Source organism: Sapajus apella, unplaced genomic scaffold, assembly GCF_009761245.1.
Source record: "Sapajus apella isolate SASKATOON/1434 unplaced genomic scaffold, GSC_monkey_1.0 scaffold25, whole genome shotgun sequence".
Classification (NCBI taxonomy): domain Eukaryota; kingdom Metazoa; phylum Chordata; class Mammalia; order Primates; family Cebidae; genus Sapajus; species Sapajus apella.
In genome coordinates, this window is record NW_022436965.1 from 6,870,787 (window position 1) to 6,893,530 (window position 22,744).

The window sequence follows — 22,744 nt, forward strand, 5'->3', positions numbered from 1 at the left end:
TCTAGGTTATCTAATTTGTTGGCATACAATTGTTCATAGTATTTTCATATAATCTTTTTTACTTTAATAAGGTATGTAGAGGTGACCCCCCTTTCATTCCTGACTTTAATAGTTTGAGTCTACTTTTTTTATTTTTTAAATATATCAGCTTAGGCAAATAATTGTCAATTTTGTTGATATTTTCAGAGGACTGGCTTTTGGTTTTGTTGATTTTATCTATTGTTTTTCTGTTCTCTATTTTATTTATTTCTACTGTAGTCTTTATCATTTTCTTCCTCCTGCTTGCTTTGGGTTGAATTTTCTCTTTATCTAGTTTCTTAAGATGGATGGTAAAATTATTTATTTGAAATATTCTATTTTCCTATAGGCATTTGCCCCTGTAACTGTATCTCCAAGTACTACGTTAGGTGTATCCCATAAGTTTTGGTATGCTGTGTTTTCATTCATCTCAAAATATTTTCTAATTTTTCTTGTGATTTCTTCTTTGACCCATTGGTTAGGAGTGTATTGTTTAATTCCACATTTCTAAATTTCCCAAGTTTCCTTTTGTTATTGATATTTAATTTCATGCCACTGAGATTGGAGAACATACCTTGAGTGATTTCAATCCTTTTAAGTATACTGAGGCTTAATTTATGACCTGTATGGTCTTTATGGTCTAAAAAAAATGGAATTTCTTAAAGAATGTTCCATGCACACTTGAAAGTTTGTATTTGGCTATTGTTGGGTGGAGTGTTCTAGATGTCTGCTAGGTCTGATTGTTTTAAGATATTATTCAAGTCATCTGTTTCTTTGTTGTCCTCCTGCCTACTTCTATTATTGCAAGTGATATATTGATGTCTTCCACTATTATTGTTGTGTTGTCTATTTCTCCTTTCAATTCTTCCAGTTTCTGCTTCATGGTTTTGAAGCTCTGTTAGGTGCATATGTATTTATATTGTTATGTCTTCCTGATGGATTGACTTTTTTATCATTAAAAAATGTCCTTCCTTGGCTCTAGCATGAATTTTGTCTGAGATATATTTTGTCTAATATTGGCATAGCTCTGCCAGCTTTCTTGTCATTGCTGATTACATAGTATATCTTTGTCTATTCTTTTATTTTCAACCTGTTTTTGTCTTTTAGTCTAAAGGCTGCCTCTTGTAGATACTACATGGTTACATTATTTTTTAAAACTCATTGTGCCAAATTCTACCTTGATTGCAGAGTTTTATTCATTTGCCTTCACTACCTTTTTTCCCAGATCCTTAAGGTGAGCCAGAGGTTAGAGAATAGGGACTGTTCAAGCTTTTCCTGGGTGCATGGACAGTCCTGAATATGCCTGGGGCCTTCTAGATTCTCAGGGATATTTTGGAGCATTTCAAACTCTCTATGGACCTCTTATTCCTGCTCAAACAACTGTAATGTTAAACAGTTGTTGCTCATGGGTTTTGACAAACGCCCTGCAGATGGTGCTGTTCACAGAAAATGAACTGTGAGTCAGGTCAAATCAAGACAAGCTCTGACAATGTAGCCCTTCAGGGAGCTACCAGGCAGGTTGAATAGAGATTATTTTCTGGAGGTAGGTCTTTAGGTGAGTCTCAGTCCATTTTGTCCCCGCCAGTGGCTGCAGCTGTCGTAGTTGTAAGGCTACTGGTTTTCAAGGCTTTTGTAGGGCTGGGGAGAGCAGGTTAAGATTAGGGCAGCTGTGAACTCCACAAAAATCACTGCGTTCGCAGAGATTCAGCAGTGAGTCTTGATTAAACACTCCTTGAATTATTAAGCAATAGTTTAGCTAATTTCCAGAGGTCTAGAAAAGTTAATTTTGACATTTTTTTTTGCCAGTATCCTTATTGCTTGTAGAGAGGAGTAGATTTTCAGAGGTCCTTACTTCACTATTCTCGAAACGCTTCCCTGCATGTTTTTTTGTTTTGTTTCGTTTTGTTTTTCCATTGTTTTTATTTTAGGTGCAAAGGAGAGACAAAGAAGCACGCAGTTCCTCTGCTCATTCCTTCCTGTGCTCATCCCTTCCAATATTTAATACTCCTAGAAACCACTTTTCCTTCATTAGGAGCGTACTTATTAAACGTTGTCAAAAAACTCATGATGCTGAGAACTATGTTGGGCACTATGAGGGATACACAAAAATATGATACCCTCTTGTCTTCACAGACCACATAATACTAGCGTGACACATTAACCTTGAGGAAGTTGTAAGGAGGAAAGGGAAGCCTGAGAAGTCTCTGTCTGTGTGCATAGAGGCTCTGTTGGGGCGGTGGGCGGGGAGGCAGCCAGGAGCAGTGGGAGAGGGGTGTTTGCAGAACTTTCTCTCTCTCTCTCTCTCTTTCTCTCTTTGTCTCTGGCATCTGTGGTGGGGACCTTTGACTTGCTAATTTTCAGACACGTTTTCTGTGATGCAGGGCACTCAACACAAGCCAGCTGAAGTCCCTGAATATTGAAATGCTCCCTGGCTATCGAGATCCCTATTCCTCCAGGCCTCTAACCAGGGGTGAAATTGGCTGCTTTCTCAGCCACTACTCAGTCTGGAAAGAGGTAAATAATGCTGTGTTCAGATTGCAGTTTTATGATGAGGCAAAAGGAAAGTAGGCTATCTTAGGTGAATTAGGGCCAGACGTAAAATGAGCCCATAGCTGTTCTGGAAGTGTGCATGCGAGCTGCTCCTGCCTGTGTCTCCCTCTGACTCGAGACCAGCAACAGAGGGGCAAGGAGGAGTAGCTTTGGTGCCATGTGGGATGATGACAGGAGGAGATACCATGTCCTACGTGCCACACTTTTATTAATTCATTCTCATCATTAGCAGGAATACCTTCTACGGTACCTATTATGACATCACTTATTAAGTGATTTTATACAACAAATCACACAGAAGTCATGTGAGGTGGGTTGGGAAGGACAGACCACTTTTACCCAAGAAGAAATTATTAAGTAGCTTGTCTAGGGAAGAAGTGGCAGTGCCAGAACTTGAACCCCTGTCTTACAGATCAAGACATTTCTGGAGGGGGCATTTGTGTGTAGGGTTCCTGATAAAGAGTCAGTTTCCACAACAAAAGAGAAAGTTCCTGAAGAAAGTCGTCTTGAACACTTTCTCTTTTAATGATCCAGTATATGCCTGCCTTTTTTTTCTCTAAACTTTAAGTGAAATGTAATAAATAGGTATAAAAGTATATACATCAAAAGATATAGCTCAGAGAAATTTCACAAACTGAACACCACACCCATGTTAATCAGCACACAGATCCAGAAGCAGGTAACCAGCATCCCAGAAGTGCTCCCCACCATATTTCCTTCTAGTCACCAGTCCCCAAGGGTAGTCACCATCTTGACTTCTAAAGCTTTATCTTTGTTTGTACTTTCTTTTATATGAATGGAGTCATACAGTGTATGTACTCTCCCAACATGGCATTTAGGAGATTCACCTATAAAATTGCATTTAATTGTGGATCATACATCCTCACTGCTGTGAATATGCCACAGTTTATTTATCTATTCTACTGTTGATGGCCATTTGCTTAGATTCCAGTTATGAACCTGTACTACAAGACTTGTGACTTTTTAATACATTTTTATCTAATAAAAATTGGGTGTCGAACTTTTCATAGGTTATCTTCCTACTGATGACCTTTACAGGTAATTGACCGAGAACTAGAGAAGACTCTTGTAATTGAAGATGATGTGCGTTTTGAGCATCAGTTTAAGAAGAAGCTGATGAAGCTGATGGATGATATCGACCAGGCTCAGCTGGACTGGGAACTGATGTGAGTGACAAGATGATCTTGTGAAAGGGCTCTGAGAGGCACTCAGTTCTTTCCAAGGGCAGAGAGCCCCACCTTTGCAGCCAGTAGGAGATACAGCTTAAGCTTCCACTTATCTGGTTTTCTTTCCATAATGTTCTCAGAAACAAAAGTGGGTAGAGGTTAGCCACTGGATTTTGCATCCTTCTACTCTTCAGGGTGGGAAACTGTGGAAGATTCTCTGAGACCTGGAGTCTGCCTGCAGATCAGGGGCCTTCAGACAGAGCCAAGGTGTGACACTGAGCACTTACTTAGGAGCACAGCAGAAATCCCACCCTCAAGAAGTGTGGCCCATGGAGTGGGTGTGATGCGGGAAGAGAGGCCATTTATTCAAGTGCCAAAGTCCTGTGTCACATTTAAGCCTCAGATGCTGGGAGAGCAGATTGCCCCTGCAGCTTCTGAGAAGGTGAGAGGTTAGAGGGTCAGCCAGGGAGCTCCTCTGTTGGGAAACGAGGTTGCACAAACATGGAGAATATGGACAACCAGATCTGAGGATGAGTCTGAGGCTGACACAGGAAAACCAGGCTCACCAAGGGAGTGCTGGCTCTGAGCTGGCATTTAGTTAATGTTCTTTGTCTACTGCCTTGGGAATCTAGTGGTTTCTACTTTTTCCTTTTCCTTTCCTTTTTCCTTTCCTTTTTCCTTTCTTTTCCTTTCCCTTCCTTTCTTTCCTTTTCTTTCTTTTCCTTTTTTCTTTCTCTCCCTCCCTCTTTCCTTTCTTTTTCTTCCTCCTCTCCCTCCTCCTCCTTTCTCTCTCTGATTTTCTTTTTAAAACAAATGACACTTTCAGCTTCCCTCCAATGAAGCAGAAAGTTCCCAGGCATTATGTTTGCTCCCAGCTGTGTGTCAAAGGCAGTTCATCAACTCAGAGCCTGCTTCTTTGGAGCAGCTGCAGCAGAGGAGCTGTCCCTGCACCTCCCACCCACAGGGGGAGATTTAACTATGAGTCCAGGTGAAATACTTGTTTCCTCAGAAAATGGGCCACTCTGAGCTCAAAAGAAACCTAGCAATGGCTCAACTAATGTGTTACTGTGTAATAAGACATCTATACTCTGTCACATTTCAGTCATGTGGTCATGTGGTTAAACTTGGCATTCTGCACAGTCCCTTGAGATCACTGTTTTTTCCTATATCCTCCAGAAGTCTCTGCACTTCAGCCTTTCTGATGGATGGCTCCGCAGCCTATGGTTAAGGCCTCTCACGCATGGAGCCTGGAATCTACTTGATGCCCACGTGACTTGTGTAAAGGCAACTTTCACTTAAGTCTCATAATCACAGAAGACTGAGCCCAGGGAATCTAAAGTTTAGAGCTGGTATACTTTCCTGTTCACATGTAGTTTGGTGGGTGCATTTCTAGGACAAAGTACCAACAGATCCAGGAAGGAAGGACAGCTGTCTTGATAAGGATACAGGAAGAAAATGTTCTCTAAATTTCACAGATGATTGATCAAGTCAAAATATTCCCTTAAAATCTATTATATAGTCTTAAAGAATGATAACAGTTTTAAATTGTACCTGTCATTTTCTAAAACAAAAAAGAAGCGAATGTTACTTAACCCTAAAACATGAAAGGTAATAAGCTGTCCATGATTGCCACATTACATTTTTCCAGAGAATAGTAAAATGAAAGAATACCACAAGTCATTGGAATCATCTAGGGACTGTTGTTCAATAGATATATAATGCAAGCCACATATGTCATTTTCAATTTTCTAGTAATCACATTAAAAAGGAAAAAATAAATTAAGTCATATTAGTTTAAATAATACATTTTACTTAACCAAACAGAATCATCATTCTGGTATGTAATTAATATTTTAAAACCATTAATGGCATAGTTTACCTTCTCTTTTTTTTTTTTTTTTTTTTGTACCAAGTCTTCAAAATCTGGTATGTATTTTATACCTAGAACAAATCTCAATCCAGAAGCTAAATTTTCAGCTGTTAAACTATAGTCCTACCAAAACAACTTGTTTCATGAAAAATGTATATATTTCACACATCTTCAACATTTAAAATTAAATTAATTAAAGTTAGAGCATTAAGTCTAACTTTATAGCCCCTATCACTCTAGTACCTCCCAAGTACTCCATAAAAGTTTCCCTTCCACTGGATGAGACACCAGAAAAGCTCAGACTCTGTAATCTGAAGAGACAGTGGTTGGGATATATGTTTGTTGTCCTTAGAAGAACTAACAGTTGAACATAGACTTGTTCTATAAATTCTGGGATGCTTTGACAAGAGGGAATCCCTTGAATATTGAAAGAGGTTGTTTTAGGGTAAAACAGAGGAAGTACTGCTTTACGTGGCAGGCAAGAAGCAGGCAACACCCCAGCTTGCTCCAGTCAAGCCCAAACCTACAGGTTCCAGACAAAAGTAACGGAGCATGGGTCCATGGGTAGACTAGGGAAGAGTGGCCAAAGAGGCACCCCACATTGTAGAAGTTATTCCTGGAGGACAGAAGGTACCTGGAGGCCTTTCTTGGGGCAGCATGTCTGGGAGGAAGCCTGGTCACAGCTGGGCGAGTGTGAGGCAGGAGAATGTCTGTCAGGAGCTGTCATTCATATTCCCCAGGAGAAACCCCTTCGGCCGCTCTGGGGTTCTGCAGACTGACACTTTCCCCCAGCTTTTTCAGCCCTGTGTTTCTCACCAGCACTTGGAGCCCTGTGCAGAAGGCACCCAAGGCTGATACTCTTGGGACCTGAAGACAGCAGGTTCAGGATTCTCCCATCTGGCCTTTTTTGTGCCTTTCCAACCTCTGTAAACAGCAGGAAACCCCATCCCATCTTTAATAAATGAGCTGAAAGATCTTTTAATGTCACTACATCTTACTTTCTGGCTTGAAAACAGTCCACTAGACAGGTATAGTGGGGGTGTTGATAAATGAAGCCAGAAAAATGGCCCCAGTGATGGCAGATGTCAGTCATGACTGGTGATAGGATCCACTTTGGGACGTGATACATCATTTAATGACAGACAGTCCGGGATTTCAAAGATATCTATGTAAACCAAAGCTGTGCTCCATCCTTACCACAGCCTAATATTCAAGGTAGAACTTTTCTCCTCTGCTATTTCCTTGTAGTTATATTGGTAGGAAGAGGATGCAAGTCAAGGAACCAGAGAAAGTGGTGCCCAATGTGGAAAACCTGGTCGAAGCTGACTATTCCTACTGGACCCTGGGCTACGCCATCTCTCTGGAAGGAGCACAGAAGCTGGTTGGAGCCAATCCTTTTGGGAAGATGCTACCAGTGGATGAGTTTCTGCCAATCATGTACAACAAGCATCCTGTGTGAGTCTCCCCGAACTGCCTGCCTTCTCTTGGGCACAGCCTCTTCATGAATTATGCTCTCCGATTCTGGTAGTACTTGATATTTTCTAAAGCGTACTGCCTTCCTAAATGATCTTCTCATAATTAATGTTAAGAGAGCCTGACTCAGGTGATTAACCCTTTCTACAGATGGGAAGGTGAGGCACAGAGATAGTGGGCGTCCTGCCCAGGGATTCTTGTAATACCCAGTTTGTAGTTGAACTGAATGTAATGTGCTTGGTCCCCTCCTTGTCTTTGCCCTTCTTCCATAACCTTATACACCTCAGGGTGAAGGACATCTTCCTGAGCACCTCAAAATTTCCAGTTCCTTTGGCTCAGGTCATTGTGTGTACTGTTGGCTAGGCAGAGGTACCCATTTTTGCAGAGCTCACAATCTGGTCAGGAATTGAGACTCATGAACAAATCATCACAATATATTGTGATTCCTGGGATCACAAGGGTGTGTAAGAGGTTCAGGGCGTGTGGACATGATACCTGAGCATGATGTCTGTGGAAGAAGGCACTGTGACGCTCAGGGCTCCCATAGCCCAGGAGCTTACCCTGATGCAGCTCATATCAAAAGGTATGGCAATTAATGGTTTACCTGTCAGTCTCCCCAATAAACTACAAACCCTTTGGGGCAGGAACAGTCTTAGGCCCCTGTGTCCTTAGAGCCTAGTCCAAATGCTGCACATAACAGCATCTCCTGAATCATTAATGAATGACTCCTAAATTCATTAATGGAGCAGCACAGGTTCTAACCCTGGCCCCTTCTCTCAGTTGCTGGGTGATCTCTTCAGCAGATTGTCTTCATTTTAGCTGTTGAGATTTCCTGTGCTGCCTCCAGTTCATTTTATCTCTTGTCCTCAGTAAAAGTGGAGCTCATTGTCCTCTTGTATATAACATGTCAGAGACTCTGTGTCCTGGCAGAAACATGGATGTCAAACCCTTATCCCCTAAACAAAAAAGAAATTACTACATTCAGATGTCTCTTCATACTCTGCACGGGAGTATGAGGAGTATGCTGGAGCCTCAGTGGGGAGCAGGGGGCACAAAGCCAAGCCTGCGTACATCCAGGCCTCCACACAGCACAGCCCATTGCTGCTGTCCGGATCTCGGGTGTCCTATTTATTAATTCAAGAGCAGGGCATTTTTTGTAAAGTGATCATGTTTATTTATCATTATGGTCTAACAGGGCTTACTTTTTAACTTTTGGAGTCAGAGCTGAAATTCATCTCTTTTTTTTTTTGGAAATGGCCTTGCCCTGCCACCCAGGTTGGAGTGCTGTGGCATGATCTTGGCTCACAGCATCCTCCTCCGCCCAGGTTCAAGGGATTCCCCTGCCTCAGCCTCCTAAACAGCTGGGACTACAGGCGAGTGCCGCCACGCCCGGCCAATTATTTTGTATTTTAGTAGAGATGCGGTTTCACCATGTTGGCCAGGAGAGTCTTGATCTGCTGATCTCGTGATCCACCCTCCTCGGCCTCACCAAAGTGCTGGGACTACAGGCGTGAGCCACCATGCCCAGCCTCGAAATTCATCTTTTAAACTAGCCTATCCAGATACCTCAGAAATATCCTGACCTTTTTGCTTGGTAGCTTGTCTTTGGAAAGCTTTTAAAGAAATCTTTGTGTTTCTATGCTAAGGTTTTTCACCAGTGACACAATTTAAATAATGAAACGAACTCATGACAACGTAAGAGGTAACCAGCGGAGCTCCTTCACTCTGTCTCTGTTCCACGAGTCTTCTTTCCGCCCCCTCATGTGTCCGGGCACCTTCTCGTTTTCAGAGCCGAGTACAAGGAGCATTATGAATCCAGGGACCTGAAAGCTTTCTCTGCAGAACCCTTGCTCATCTACCCTACGCACTACACAGGCCAGCCGGGGTACTTGAGTGACACGGAGACCTCCACCATCTGGGACAATGAGACAGTGGCCACCGACTGGGATAGGACACATGCCTGGAAGTCCCGGAAGCAAAGTCGCATCTACAGCAATGCCAAGAACACAGAGGCCCTGCCACCGCCAACCTCCCTGGACACCGTGCCTTCGAGGGATGAGCTGTGAAGTCTCCCTGGGAGTGTGACCCACATCGGTGCACATCCTCCGGTTTTTCTAAAGGGCTGTTCATCTGTTTGTTCCAGTTTTCTGTTTTGTTTTGTTTTTAGTGGTCACAGTCATCTAACCAAAGTGAAATAGTGTGATAGATCGAAATTAATATATTTTTGACAGTGGAGGGAAATAAGGAAATTCAACCCAAATTTCCCAAGATGGCTAACAGACAAGCTTTCTAGAAACCGTTAAGATAAACTATAATCCAGACACCGAATTCCTCAGTTCACTACCCATGTGACGCTGATTCCCGCATGAAGGTTGAACAGCACGGCTCAGGGTCTTGTCCAAGAGAGTGATCACCAAGCTGTCCCATCAGCAAATGGGTAGTCAAGGCAGCCAGGCCAGCTAAACCACACTTATTGGCCTAATTGGTCCATTTTATGGGACAAATGTGACCTTGAAAACTCCAAGCCAACTGGACAACCTTTATTGGTGTAGTTTATCCATTTTATATGACTTTGAAAACTTTTATATGCAGTGATTGGGAGACGGGAATCAATCACTTAAAATCATATTAATTTGGCTTTTTATTTAAAGAATTCTATAATGAGCCTTATTGCAAAGTAGATTAAAAAAAAAAATAGTCCTTGTATGCAATAGGGATGGGTATTTGGGTCTGGCTGAGACTTGGCCTGTGACCATCATGGTGGTTGAAGCTCTCCTATAGAGGTGACCAGGGTGCCATGTGGATATAAATTAGTAGATAATTGACGGTTTGTATAGGTATTTGAGGGAAAAAACTCAATGTTTGGCTTTTTTTTAAATTATGGCTACTAGGTCAGGATGCTGTATTTATAAAGATAAATGTAATATATAAAGGCGAGGGCCGGGTTTGCGCACTGCTGCGGAGCCTCACGCTCTCTGCTGCACCCCTAGCCTGGGAACCCACGCAGGTGTGAGTTTTCTGAGTCACTGCTAAGAGACAGAGCACATTTTCAGGCCAGCAACTATCCTTGCCTGGCTTTTTCATTATATTTTGAATTATTTATTTTGCAAAATGTGGGGAAGACATTGTCTTCAGGGTGAGGCAGAGAAACAGATGTTGCAGTCTCCCACCAAGCCCGGGGGAGCGGTGGGTGTGGACACACCGGTTTGGCAATCTGATTCTCCTGCCTTTCCCAGCCAGGCTCCTGCAGCGAGGCCTGTGGATGGGGGATCTGAACTGTTTTGAAACAAATGGTTCTCTATGTCAGGTGAGAAACCTGGTTGGAACAAAGGGCTGGTCAACTGATTGAGGCCAGCAACCAGGGAAGCTCTTGGAATCAGAATCCCGGGCAGACACCCTTTCTTAAAAAATATCCCCTAAGAGTCCTTTCTGCTTTCTTCACACATTGATTTTATGTAAAATGCAGAGTTGGACTACACAATTTCTTCCCACTCCACAATCTGTCGTCCTAGTATAGATCATGGCGGTTTTCCTCAAGCGTACATTCTCACGCCCTCAATCTGTAAATTTTTGTCTCCAGTAAAACCCTCCCAGGCATCCCATACAAGCACCCTTCCTCCTCAGCGTCCACGCACCATGCAGCCACATAGGGGGGCCGTGCACACTCCAAACCTTGAGCTCCACACTTAAGACTCATGGGGAGGGCCCCTCAGAGCAGAGCCCTGGCTGGCGGTGCTGCATGTACCAGCTTAGTGTACAAACGTAAGATAAACTTTAAGCCAGATATCTAATTCTTCAGTTCACTGCCTATGTGGTACTGATTCTCACATTAAGGTTAAACAGCATGGCTCAGAGTCTAAAGAAAATGATCACCAAGCTGTCCCATCACCAAATAGGTAGTTAAGGCAGCCCGGCAGCCTCGCCTCCCCAGGTGAGGGGCAGATCCCCGGTTTAGGACAATAGGCAGCTGCCTTCCACCAGACGCCAGCCCTGGCCTTCCTTCCCGACTCACTGTGGATACCGTTCTCCGCTGACCAACAAGCCGGGGCACTGAGGAAAGGGATCTCACCCAACTCCAAATTGTACCGCTGAGACTCAGCTGTCAAGAGCATCTGGGAGTGAGTGAAAAATCCTTAGGTGATTCCTAGGATTTCCTTGAGTATCTGGTTTTTGTTTGCATATGTGAGTGTGTGCATGTGTGCACGGCTTTAATGATTTTTTTAACAAGTTGGGAGGTTGCTGAGGTGCTGGGGGTGAAGGAAGTTTGGGTTGATTTTTGTGTTGTTTTGTTTAATAGAGAATTTTTTCTCCTGTTTCTCTGTCAGCTGGTCTGACAGATTTAAGAACTTTCATTCTTAAAAGACGTTGGACTTAAATTCTAGCATTTCAGACTAGGACTGTTGTACTGTGAAGAAAGTTCTGGCTCTGTTCGCCCGGTTTGTTTCTCCCTGCTCAGGCTTCAAATCCCGAGCAGTGTTCTTTTCTGGTGAACGTTGTGAGCTGCAGATGTGACTTTGTTTTTAAGTCATCTCTTCAGCAATCCAGAGGTTCCTTGACCTCATTAATTGTCCTATCTCTCCCTTTTAGTCCTAAGCCAAGACATTTGACCTTTGCAGTGTCACGTGAGGTCATCAGTGTAGAGGCCTTTTCATCTGGCCCTGTCACCCGCTCTCTGCCTCTGGAGGCTAAACCCTGTCTGAATTCCTCTTGGGATCTAACGTGGGATCTTCTGGGCAGACAATTGTGACGTCAGCAGTGCTGGTGCTGCTGTGTGTGAACACCTGCACTTTGCAGGGGACACACTGCGTGGGCCCCACTTGGGGTTTACTCAGGCCTGCTGCAGGAGCTCTGGAGAACAAGAAAGAGCTGACTCCCAGCACCCTGCATCATCTGTCTTGCTGTGCTGTTTCAGGGTGGGGAAGTGATCAACTGTTTGCCTTCTGGAGCTCTTTGTGAAAAATTAAAAAAAAACTTAGCTCGAAGATATGATTGTCCATTGCTTCCACAGTCACTGATCAATGGCCAGCACCACAGAGAGTCCCAGGTCTGCCCTTGACCAAGGATGCCAGGATCGGGCAGAACCATCGCTGCTATGTGATCCCCGTGGCAAATGAGGGGAAGGGGGTTGCTGCCCTTCCTGTGCAGTCAGGGTTGTTTTAGACTGATGGGTACCGGTGTATAAGCTGAAAAGGATTCTAGGGTGTAGGAAGGTGGAGGAGAGCCCCCAGTGGGAAGGAGTGGAGGTGTCCAGCTTGCGTTTTGTGCCACAGGTCAGCCTATCCATTCATCAAAAGATACTGCGATACTGTGATACTGGTCCAAGGTCGAAGGGCTTTTTCCTGGGGAAAGTAACAGCAGCAACAATAAGAGAGTCCTCGCTGGTCTCAGTGACCACTAGAATTTTTAGATCAAGCTTCTTCCTAAAAATCATGCTGTGAACACTGCCTTGCTGCAGACTGTGTGCTGGGCGCTGAGACGCTCAGAGGAGCAGGTGACGTCTCTAGTGCTGTGTGGGGCCCACAGTCCAAAGGGGAGCGACCTAAGCAGGTGGCTGCCAGACAGGATGGCTTTATTTCAGAGATGAACAAAATGGGCAGAGGAGGACTGTTGGGCAGCTTTGCTGGGAAGGTGGCATTTGGGTTGGTGTTTGGAGGGTGAATGGGAGTTCAGAAGAGGGAGGTGGGTTGGGCACGGTGGGTGGAGAAGCTGTCTAGCTAGGCGTTGAAAGGACTATGAAAGGACCTAAGTGCGATTCATGGGAACTCCATAGGGTGGAAGAGTTAGGCATGTGTTGAGGTTGATAACAGCAAACTAGACGGAGATGCCATCACGCTGGCAAGGCGAGCTGGCTGCTGTGGGCTGCCTCATCATAAATACCAGAGCCCAGCATTTCTGGGAGAATTCTAGGTTTGGCTACCTTCTTGACAGATAATACAGAGGCTTCCAGTAAAATGGTGATGTCCAAAACAAGAAATGTTCCCACTCAGCTACAAACGTGGGAATCTTGGGGTTTTTCCCTTATGGCTAGAGGAAATCCCTCCTGCTAGTAACTATAAAATGAAGAAATGTCTTCCCAGGAGGCTTCCTATAACATGCTCTTGAGACATTCTCGCCAACTAAACAGAGGAAAGAAAGGATCCAGAAGTGAGCTCCCTGACAGAAGTTCATTCGTTAAGGAGTTAAATATCACAAAGTAAAGTTAAAATGAGCCTGGCAATATGAGAAGAAAATAGCATGTAATGGGTGACATGTTCCGAAAACTAAGAGCAGATAGCTTTGGAAAAATTGTCACATCCATGTGATGTTTTGTGTGATGTTTATTATTTCAGAGGAACCTGCTGTCCCTCAATTAAATGTGGCTCAGGGAGGAGGGCCAGCAGGGGAGGAGGGGCCTGTGAGGGGCCTCCCTGTAAGTCCGCACGGCTAAGCCAGTGCAGGGAGCTGGGACAAGAACCGAAGTCTGTTTCTGTGCCTGCTTGGAGAAGAAGTAATAACGGTAGATTTTAGTACATTACATTACAGAAGATCGCATGAAAAATGGTGCTCCCTCTTATCCCAGGAACAGAGCCCGAGGCGTTTGTCAGACACTGAATGGAGTCCCAAGGTAAGTGGTGGAATGGCTCCACCAAACTTCGTTGTTGGGAAGAAGAGTGGCTTTCTTTCTGCTCTGTGAATTACTGAAATGCCCTAGTTTTTGCTTCCACACATGGATGTGCTAATACTTGAGCGGATCTTTGCTCAGTAGCCCCTGTGACACCAGCTGTGTTGCTTCCAACCCAAAGCTATCCATCCTCCCATCTGCCCTCAAAAAGGTTGGAAAGAATGAAGAATCATCCCTGAGGATTGCCTTCTCTAATTTACAGTTTGTTTTATGCCCTTCCCTGTTGTTCTCAAGCCTGGCTTCCTCTGGAGCAGCTGCTTTAATAAACTTGCCATGCCTGAGCAATCCTAGGGCCCCATGGACCTGGCGAGGCTTTGCTGGGTGAGGGGGAGCTTCCCATTCTAGGGGTGGCTGGGTGGATGTCTGGGCTCTTGCTTGTGGAGGAATCTGATTTTGAAGGTGGAGTGGGCAGCTCTCTTTCTCTGTTCTTAGATGCCTAGAAAATATTCAGCAACAGTTTCCGCTCCCAAAAGGAAATGAGAAGTTTGGAACAGACCCCCAGACAGGAGTTAAGTTGTCCAGGTGTTTAGATGGTGTGGCCTGAAGGGTTTTAACTGCTTTTAAAAATTGCTAGCATCGATTGTGAAGACTTGAAGGGGATGATCTTATTGCTCAGGCCTAGCACAGGGAAGGAAACCGTGAGCAGAGCTGACTGCAAGGGACAGAGGGGTGCAAGCCTGTTGAGAATCTGAAGGGAGAGGACAGAAGCAGCTTCCAGAGCACCACACACAGAGCAGAGTCCCGGAGAGGGGTGCAAACAGCATGGAGAAGAGACTGATGGAAGCCCATCGCTGGGGACGGTGAAGCCAGCGCACAGGCCAAGGAAGCGGAGAGGGAGCCGGTGGGGAAGTGTGGTAGGAGGGAGGCTTGAAATGGAAGTGGTGACAGCCTGGGCCTTAGAGTAACCACTTTATCCTTTTAAGTCTGCAACTATGGGAGAGGCTGAGGTGGTGTTGAGCTGAACAGCTTGCAAAGGAACAGTGAAATGTCCAGTGCCCCCAGTGCTTGAAGAACAGCAATAACCCACAGTCAACCATCTCCATTGTCCCTGGACAGGGCCTCTGGAACCAGAGCTGAGAACCCATTCCTGCAGGAAGACACAGGGACTGTGGACAGACACAGAAAGGAGGACCAAGGAGCAGGTGCAGAGCTTCCAGCGAGAGAACTCAACCCAAGAAAGCGGGAACCCTGATGGAAATTGCTGCCAGCTCTGCGTGGTGGCCAATCTCAGGCCCCGAGAGGGACACTCTGGCCCAGGGATGCTTGTGCACCAGCCTCTCCCGTCACAGCCCATCCAGCACGAGTCCACACTACAAAGCCTGAGGGCCGGCCAGGGAGGCTGCGCTGGGCCCACATCCCGGTCTCTGTGAGCCGTTGAGGACTGCAGCCGTGGAACAAGCTGCAGGAGCCCTGGACGCCCTCTGATCCGTGAGCCAGTCTCTCCCGGAGCTGCAGCAGGCTCAGCTTTTCCCCGGGTGCTGGTCCACATGTGGAAGCCCTACCTCGAAGAGTCTCACATCTGGACCATTTGGCTCATCTGGGGAGGAGGTTGGAGGGCTTCTTTGAAGACATGACTTCTCTTAGGCTAGAAGCTTCCCAGGAATAACAGCAGTTAACTCTTGTATCATGCACCAAAATGAAACGTGCTTCCCCTACACGTGCTGTGTAGTTGAATATGGCATGAACCTCAAGAGGTAGGAGCTATTCATTAAACCCTGTCTTTCAGATAAGGCAAAGAGCTAAGGGAAGCAAGTTGCCCAAGGTGGTAAGTGGCCTGGGAATCACACCGAGGCTGTCAGATCCCCAAAAACTGCACCCAATTCCAAGCTGCTGGGGGATAATCTGGCTCGTTTCTTGTTTTCTTAGTAACATTTAATGTTTTAATCTCTCACTCTTGCTCGCTCTCTCTCTCTCTCACACACACACACACACACACACACACACACACACACACACCCAGCCTGCTAGGTAAAGCTGGTACCTCTAACCCATGTCTGTCTCCCCTGTGAAACCTCATACTGATTATTCAGCTGGTCATACTGCAAACTCTCATCTAACATTGCTGGAGGCTTGGCTGTTAGATACTGTATAAACGAGGATCAGAAACAGACGTCAAGGAGCAAGCAGCAGTCCCATTTAGAATGCTTCTCCCATTTCAGAACTGGTGCCTTTTTATATGGCAGGAACAATTCAGAAACAGCTTAAATCATTGTCTTTTTTTTTAAGTTGCTGTACTGGTAACTCTTTTCATTCTTGTGTCAGAAATTGGAACTGTAGCACAGAATGATGCTTTGGTATGAAACAATGGTAGGAATAAAAACGACTTCTGAGAAGCCTGTGTTAAAGCACTTGGATACTGATAGCTGACTTACAGGGAGGCTGGTCTGGGAGGTCTTAAAATGCTCTCCTGAATGCCACGCAAGCCCCAGTCCCACCTGCTTCTCCTTTGTTAACTCCTGTCACTTGCTGCCTTTCCTAGGAGTTTCTCTTGCTGGAGAACACCTGAATCTACAGATCAGAAATGGATTCCAATCCAGCTGGGTGCTAACTCACATAATCATCTTTATGGCCGTTTCCTCATCGATGGGATGGAAATGATGCTCAGGATAATAGGCGGCAGTGCTCTGACCCACAGCAGAATGTTCCTCAGACTTCAAAGAACCAACCAGGTGCCCAGCTGAGGGAGGTAGTTTGTGTGAATTCACGTGATGGGAAGGCTGGGATGGAGCCCACAGATCCCAGGGATTCTCTTCAGCTCCGTGAGGCTGTGGGGGTGTCTGTCAGGAAAGCCTCCTCCATTCAGTGCCCAGCCCACTGTATATGTTCAGAGTGGGGCTAATGATCCGGAGCTGTATCCCTAAAACTAGGGCAGCTTAACTGCTCTGCGTCTCAGCCCCATATCTGTAATAACAGGCCACTGACCACGACTTGTAAGTTGCTACAAACTCATAGGAAAACATTACAAACACTGGATTACTTGAAATGTTAAATAAGAAATTGCTTCCACAAAGGTTTCTGGGTAGAGATGTTGAGAAACCGCACCCAATAATGGTTACCAAATTCTGAGTCTAAAATAATTAATTTGCCTGGCTTCTATTTGATCTGCTGGTTTCTGTGTAAATTCTTTACATTTCCGAGGTTTCTTTTTTTAACCTGACATACATCTGTAAAATAGCTACTACTGTAGTTTCATCAAAGTAGGAACCACATCAGAAGAACATAAATTGTTGGTGAGTGGCTGTATATCAAAAATTAAAAATAAATTAGATCGGCTGGGTGCGGTGGCTCACCCCTGTAATCCCAGCACTTTGGGAGGCCAAGGCGGGTGGATCATTTTGAGCTCAGGAGTTCAAAACCAGGCTGGGCATCATGGCAAGACCACATCTCTTAAAAAAAAAAAAAATTAGCCAGCTGTCAGTGGCTTGTGTATGTAGTCCCAGCTACTAATGAGGCTGAGGCTGGAGAATTGCTTGAGCGCAGGAAGTAGAGGCTGCAGTGAGCTGAGATCGTGTTACTGCAGCCTGAGTGAAACCTTGTCTCAAAAAATAAAATAAATAAGATCAAGGCTAATTCCAGACAAAATTGAATTGTTCTTTCTAGTATTTTCTCCTTTCAGCCTCTCTCTTCAACTCTTCCCTTGCTCTGTGCAGCCTCAAGTCCTCACTGCCATCTCTTCCAAACACTTTCTGATGACTGTGAACGATTAGCAACCCCATGCACCCTAGCAAGAAGGCATGACCCCTCAGTGGCAGAGGCAGTCGTGTGCCTCAACTCCTCCAGGTTTCCCCTGCATTTCCCACCTCCCTGCACTCTCACTGGAGCCGGCGACTGGTCAATGGGCCATGAATGGAAGCGACAGGTGTTGCTTTGGTCTAAGGCAGCTGGGAACAGTTGTTGCAAGTTCTCCTTGCTCTCTTCACCATCACTGTGACTAGAAGGGAAAAACTGAAATGGCAAAGTTGCAAGATGGAAGCTGCCTGGATCTACTAAGGACTTTCCTGACTTGCGTTACACTGTCACATGAAAGAAAAATAAAAGTCAGTCTTGAGCTGTTGAGATTTCCTGCTCTGTTTCTTCAGTCCAGCCTAGCCTAGCCCAATACATCCCTTCCAAAGGTATTTAATTTTAGGAGAGACTCTAGGGGGAAAAGCAATGCAAAAACACAACAGAAATTAACTTCTAGTGGAAATGTAGGCATCTACAGAAAAAGAGGTTCTCAATCCCACTGAAATTGGGACACATAAAGCAATAGCATGCCTCCTAATGGTCCTGTGGTGCAAGAAGAATCTACAAATGCTCCAAAGAAGGCAGGTTTAAGACAATATTCCTTCAGGCAAAATGTCCCCAGGCCGTTTCTAGAAAAAGGCCAAACGAGGGAAACAGGTTTTTAGAATGATCTTGAAAAAACAGGTACCAAAGACAAAATTCCCTTTTTTTCCTGCGCCTCCCCGTATTACCAATTTCCTATTTTAAAACATCTACTTGGCTTTCTCTAAAGATTCCACAAGGGTACAGAACATTTGATAATTTGGATCCATTTAGGAATCCTTTGGAACATAATTCTGGAAACTTTTTAATAGCATGATAAATGACAATACTGTGCATCTGTTCAGTGAAGCTGGCCTCAGACCTAATGCCTTTGGGGAAACTACATGGATTAATTTAAAAGGATTTCAAACGTAATTCTTTGGGAATGCCTTACCTTCGTCCACAGAGGCCCCCTGGCTTCAAGGGCACCATGGGACGGTTCAAGAATTATCCAGGTGGTATCCATCACAAAATGGGGGGAAAGGCCCTCAGAAAAGCAACACAATGCTAACTTGGACCCTCACTCTAAGTTGGATTTTATTGTGTCCCCATGACGGGCTCCTGTAATCCCAGCACTTTGGGAGGCCAAGGTGGGTGGATCATGAGGTCAGGAGATCGAGACCGGCATGGCCAACAGATGGGTGAAACCCCATCTCTACTAAAAATACAAAAATTAGCTGGGCGTGGTGGCATGCACCTGTAATCCCAGCTACTTGAGAGACTGAGGCAGGAGAATTGCTTGAACCCGGGGTCGGAGGTTACAGTGAGCCGAGATTGCACCACTGCACTCCGGCCTGGGTGACAGAGCGAGACTCCGTCTGTAAGAACAGCAATTTAGGAAAAGCATCATTTCTGACTGCAGTTTCCTAAGGACGCCATTCTTTCCTCCAAAGGCTCGTGACACTTGCCAGTTGGGAGGTCCCTCCAAATTCTGCCACTGGTTTTCCCTGTGCTCCTCCAACCCATCCGGTGGGCTTCCCAAAGGCTGGCGGACACACCTGGAACCCAGAACCAACCTGGTTAATAATCCAGATACAATCCCTTTGGGTCTGGCAGCACATGCCAGCCAAGTCCCAAACCAGTTTATTAGTTTAACCAGAAGGTAAACAGATGATGGAGATGCAGAAAGACAAGCATGCGAGCAGCTAGAAGCATGACCCGGCTGTCCACCAGGAAACAAATTTAAGACATTCAAAGTGGCATTAAATAAATGAGGCTAAGTTTTACCTACTTGGAATTTCCATTGTCTTTAAAAAAGGTAAATATATATATATATATATATATATATATTCACATTGCAGTATATAAATCTAGACTCTACATATACAGTGTAAATACACAGGGTGAGCACAGGGGCACAACATGTATGTCTTGGTAGCCACACCCTCAAACAGGCCAATGGTTTAATATTTTCTTATCTTCATACCAAGAATGCCGGGCTGAGGCTACAAATGCTTCAGCCTGCATGAGGGCCGCCACCCTGGCCATCTCTCCTCCAAGCACAGAAGCACAAATCGAACAAGCATTGAAAACAAAGTGCTTTCTGACTAGCTGAAACCCAGTCGCTGTCTTTACAACATGTAGTCCAACCTCCTGGAAAGACCAAAGGAAATCGGAGGGCTTCGTGGCCCACTCTCCAGTCCACTGCCACAAACCTCTAAACTTTCCCTGGTGTTTCTTGCGAAATTCACATGGCTGCTCACATAACACATATCCCACACAACTTTTAGGAGCTGTATTAGGAGCTGTATTAGGGGAAAAGTAGCTCCATATTACAATCTGCACTCCATATTCTGGGTTTGTTCTCTTTATTTTTGGAATAAAAACTGGCATTTTGAGAATTATTTCTTGAGACACAACATTCTGAAAGTGCTTCTTACACATGTCAATATTCCACATATGGCTTTTAGTTCAAGCCCTAGCACAGCTCAGACTTGGAAGGAAGGGTGTGATGGTGTTATGAGAGACAAAAATGTCACTTAGCAGTGACACTGTGATAGCAAGCATGGGAACCTGAATAGAAAAAGTTATTGATTCCATCTGGAACTACGTACCTCTTTGAGAAATGATTCGGATAATTTGTGCAGCCCCATCTCTTTCCTCATGACTAGGCACAGTAATGCTATGAAAGTTAATAAGTAAAATAGAATGCTGTTATCAACACGGAACATCTTTTGAGGGGCCACTAGCAGGGCAATCACCATTCAGAAATCTTTCACAGGCTCAAAATGATCAAATGTAGTTAACCGCAGTAGAAATTTCCACACCTGAGGAACAAATTGCACATAATATAGAGGTACTTGGATCCAGATGGCCAAAGACTCCAGACACATAGTTTTACATGCAAAAGGCAATCAGAGAAGGCAATGAAGTAGTGACATTCCAAGACAGAGAAGAGTCCAAATAAGTCACCGTTCTTTTGCGCTTTCTTTTCTGGCTACGTTACCAAAGAACATGGTTATTTGTGCAATGATTATGATATGTTCTTTAAGGGAGAAACAGAAATACAAGGGGTTGCCAGAAACTGAAATGAGTTTGTTTCAGGAGTGTGACACTTCCAGAGGCATTGTGATGGCTAGGCCAGTGGGGCGATGGGCCTCCGAGGCTCCTCCTGGCCTCCCTGGAGTAGCAGAAAGCGGCAGATGCAGCCAGAGGTTGAAGGCCACCGGCTCATCCAAACCCCTTCCAAAGCGGCCTTTCATGCAGCCTGTGGCAGTCCCAGCCTCTGCAGTTGTTTTTATCTGGTGGCACTTGATTGAGAAAGTCATCCTCTCCCTTTATAAAAATAAAGTTTGGGCTTCTTGTAATACTGGCACAAAGGACACTCTCTATTCCCAGGACTGACTCCATTTACTCGGAAGAATATGAGACTAGGTTCTCAGTTTCTTCTATTTCCCTGTAAAAAGTGACCTCAACTTCCCAGGCCATTGTGCAAACTTGTTTTTCCATAGTCCATAATATCCCATAAAGTCCCTCTTATATATTTTTATATATATACACATACATACCAAATATGTGTGCATATATATATATTTTAAGTGTGGGTAATTCTGCATTCTAGTCTCAAGTAAGTCAAAGAGAATCAGTGAATCGTTCATCCTTTTCATGTCAAATTGACTTCCAATTTCCCCACAATGCCTATCATAGTGCTTTGCACACCACAGGAACTCAATAAATATCTGCTGACTTCACCAATGATCCTCGAACACTGGATGGTAATTGCAATCACCGCAGCCTGTTCTCAGCCCCGCTCTGCCTTTGGCAAACAAGGGGCCATGGGTCCCTCCCTTCAGAGGGTGATTTTGCTGTGTCTGTTACTCCAGCAGCCCCGTTTAGCTGTCCTGGGCAAAGTCAAGCTGGTCCGGCTACGCAGTTTCACTTGTTCTTCCATGGAGTTCTTTTTGCGCAAAATGAAGTCAAAGTTCACTTGGCTGTTCATGGCATAAAAGACGTTTGCTGAGTCTGGAATCACAAGTTCTGAAAAAGATAAGAAAAGAGGAGGTGGCCAGCTTGCAGAGGTCGGCCCAGCCCTGACAGTGGCAGCTGTAAACCTTGCCCAGACACGAGACAGGGGCTATGGCCCTTTGCCTCTGGAACATGACCTGAACCAGGCAGTGACCACCACCACTTCCCCCCAAAATTGGCCCCAACTTCTCAATCCCAATTTTAAAAATTAGTACAAATAAGATTTTAGAAATTCATTCCATGAATTAAATGTTCCAATAGAAAATGTTAAAGCAGAAATAACACAGAGTAGAAAACAGAGACCAAGAAAAGTTAGAAAACATTCTGAAGACTGCAGCTAGCGAGCGGCAGGACTGGATTCGAACTCGGGTTTCCCTTCTCCTGTAGTCCATTTTCCACCCCAGTATGCAGATTTTCTCAAAGACCAAGAGAGTCCAATGGCATGGAGAAAACAGAAAATCTACAGCACCCCAGAATTCTACTTGAAATACTGAAATATTTTTTGAAGTAATCCCGTCAAACCAGTGTTTTATTTCCCAAGTAAAAAGTGTATATCTTCTGTTTTTAAATTTGTTTTAAGTTCTGGGACACATGTGCAGAACGTGCAGGTTTGCTACATAGGTACACATGTGCCACGGTGGTTTGCTGCACCCATCAACCCGTCACCTAGGTTTTAAGCCCCGCATGCATTAGATATCTGTCCTAATGCTCTCCCTCCCCTTTCCCCCAACCCCCGACAGTCCCCAGGGTATAATGTTTCCCTTCCTGTGTATCTTTTAACATTTAAACTCCTTTCAACTTCAATGATTCCCAACTAGACATCTGCAATTTTTGAACAAGGATTGTTCCAAGTGTTATATGAAATCATCAAAGTTATTTTGACTCACCTATATTTTCTTTCTTTTCTTTTTTTTTCTTTTTTTGGAGATGGAGTTTCACTCTTGTTGCCCAGTCTGGAGTGCAGTGGTGCAATCTCAGCTCACTGCAACCTCTGCCTCCCAGGTTCAAGTGATTCTCTTGCCTCTCCTACTCTCCTGAGTAGCTGGGATCACAGGTGCCCACAACCACGCTGAGCTAATTATTATTTTGCATTTTTAGAGACGGGATTTCACCATATTGGGCCAGGCTGGTCTCAAACTCCTGACATCAGGTGAATTCACCTGCTTTGGCCTCTGAAATTGCTGGGATTATAGGTGTGAGCCACTGCACCCA

General features: G+C 44.7%; 2 protein-coding genes and 1 long non-coding RNA gene across 8 annotated transcripts in view; 1 reads left to right on the forward strand and 2 right to left on the reverse strand.

Moving 5' to 3' along the window:
* Positions 1–17,815, forward strand: part of COLGALT2 (collagen beta(1-O)galactosyltransferase 2) — a 114,510-nt gene extending 96,695 nt beyond the window's left edge. For 3 of the 4 annotated variants that reach the window (XM_032291183.1, XM_032291181.1, XM_032291179.1), the window contains 5 exons: positions 2,400–2,532; positions 3,628–3,755; positions 6,874–7,080; positions 8,129–8,133; positions 17,410–17,815. In XM_032291183.1, the coding sequence (XP_032147074.1) occupies positions 2,400–2,532; positions 3,628–3,755; positions 6,874–7,080; positions 8,129–8,133; positions 17,410–17,690 (754 nt within the window). In that variant the 3' untranslated portion in view covers positions 17,691–17,815. Of the gene's footprint in view, positions 1–2,399; positions 2,533–3,627; positions 3,756–6,873; positions 7,081–8,128; positions 8,134–8,887; positions 12,083–17,409 lie in introns of those variants that run through there. The other variant, XM_032291180.1, reaches the window with a different exon arrangement.
* On the reverse strand, positions 6,452–17,076 carry LOC116560016. The gene is made up of 2 exons (XR_004272740.1): positions 16,426–17,076; positions 6,452–8,054 (listed from the first exon to the last, which is right to left on the reverse strand). It is a non-coding gene; the product is annotated as an uncharacterized LOC116560016 (long non-coding RNA).
* A 1,294-nt stretch (positions 17,816–19,109) lies between the features above and the next one.
* Positions 19,110–22,744, reverse strand: part of RGL1 (ral guanine nucleotide dissociation stimulator like 1) — a 281,803-nt gene continuing 278,168 nt past the window's right edge. For all 3 annotated transcript variants that reach the window (XM_032291631.1, XM_032291629.1, XM_032291630.1), the window contains one exon: positions 19,110–21,544. In XM_032291631.1, the coding sequence (XP_032147522.1) occupies positions 21,357–21,544 (188 nt within the window). In that variant the 3' untranslated portion in view covers positions 19,110–21,356. The remainder of the gene's footprint in view (positions 21,545–22,744) is intronic.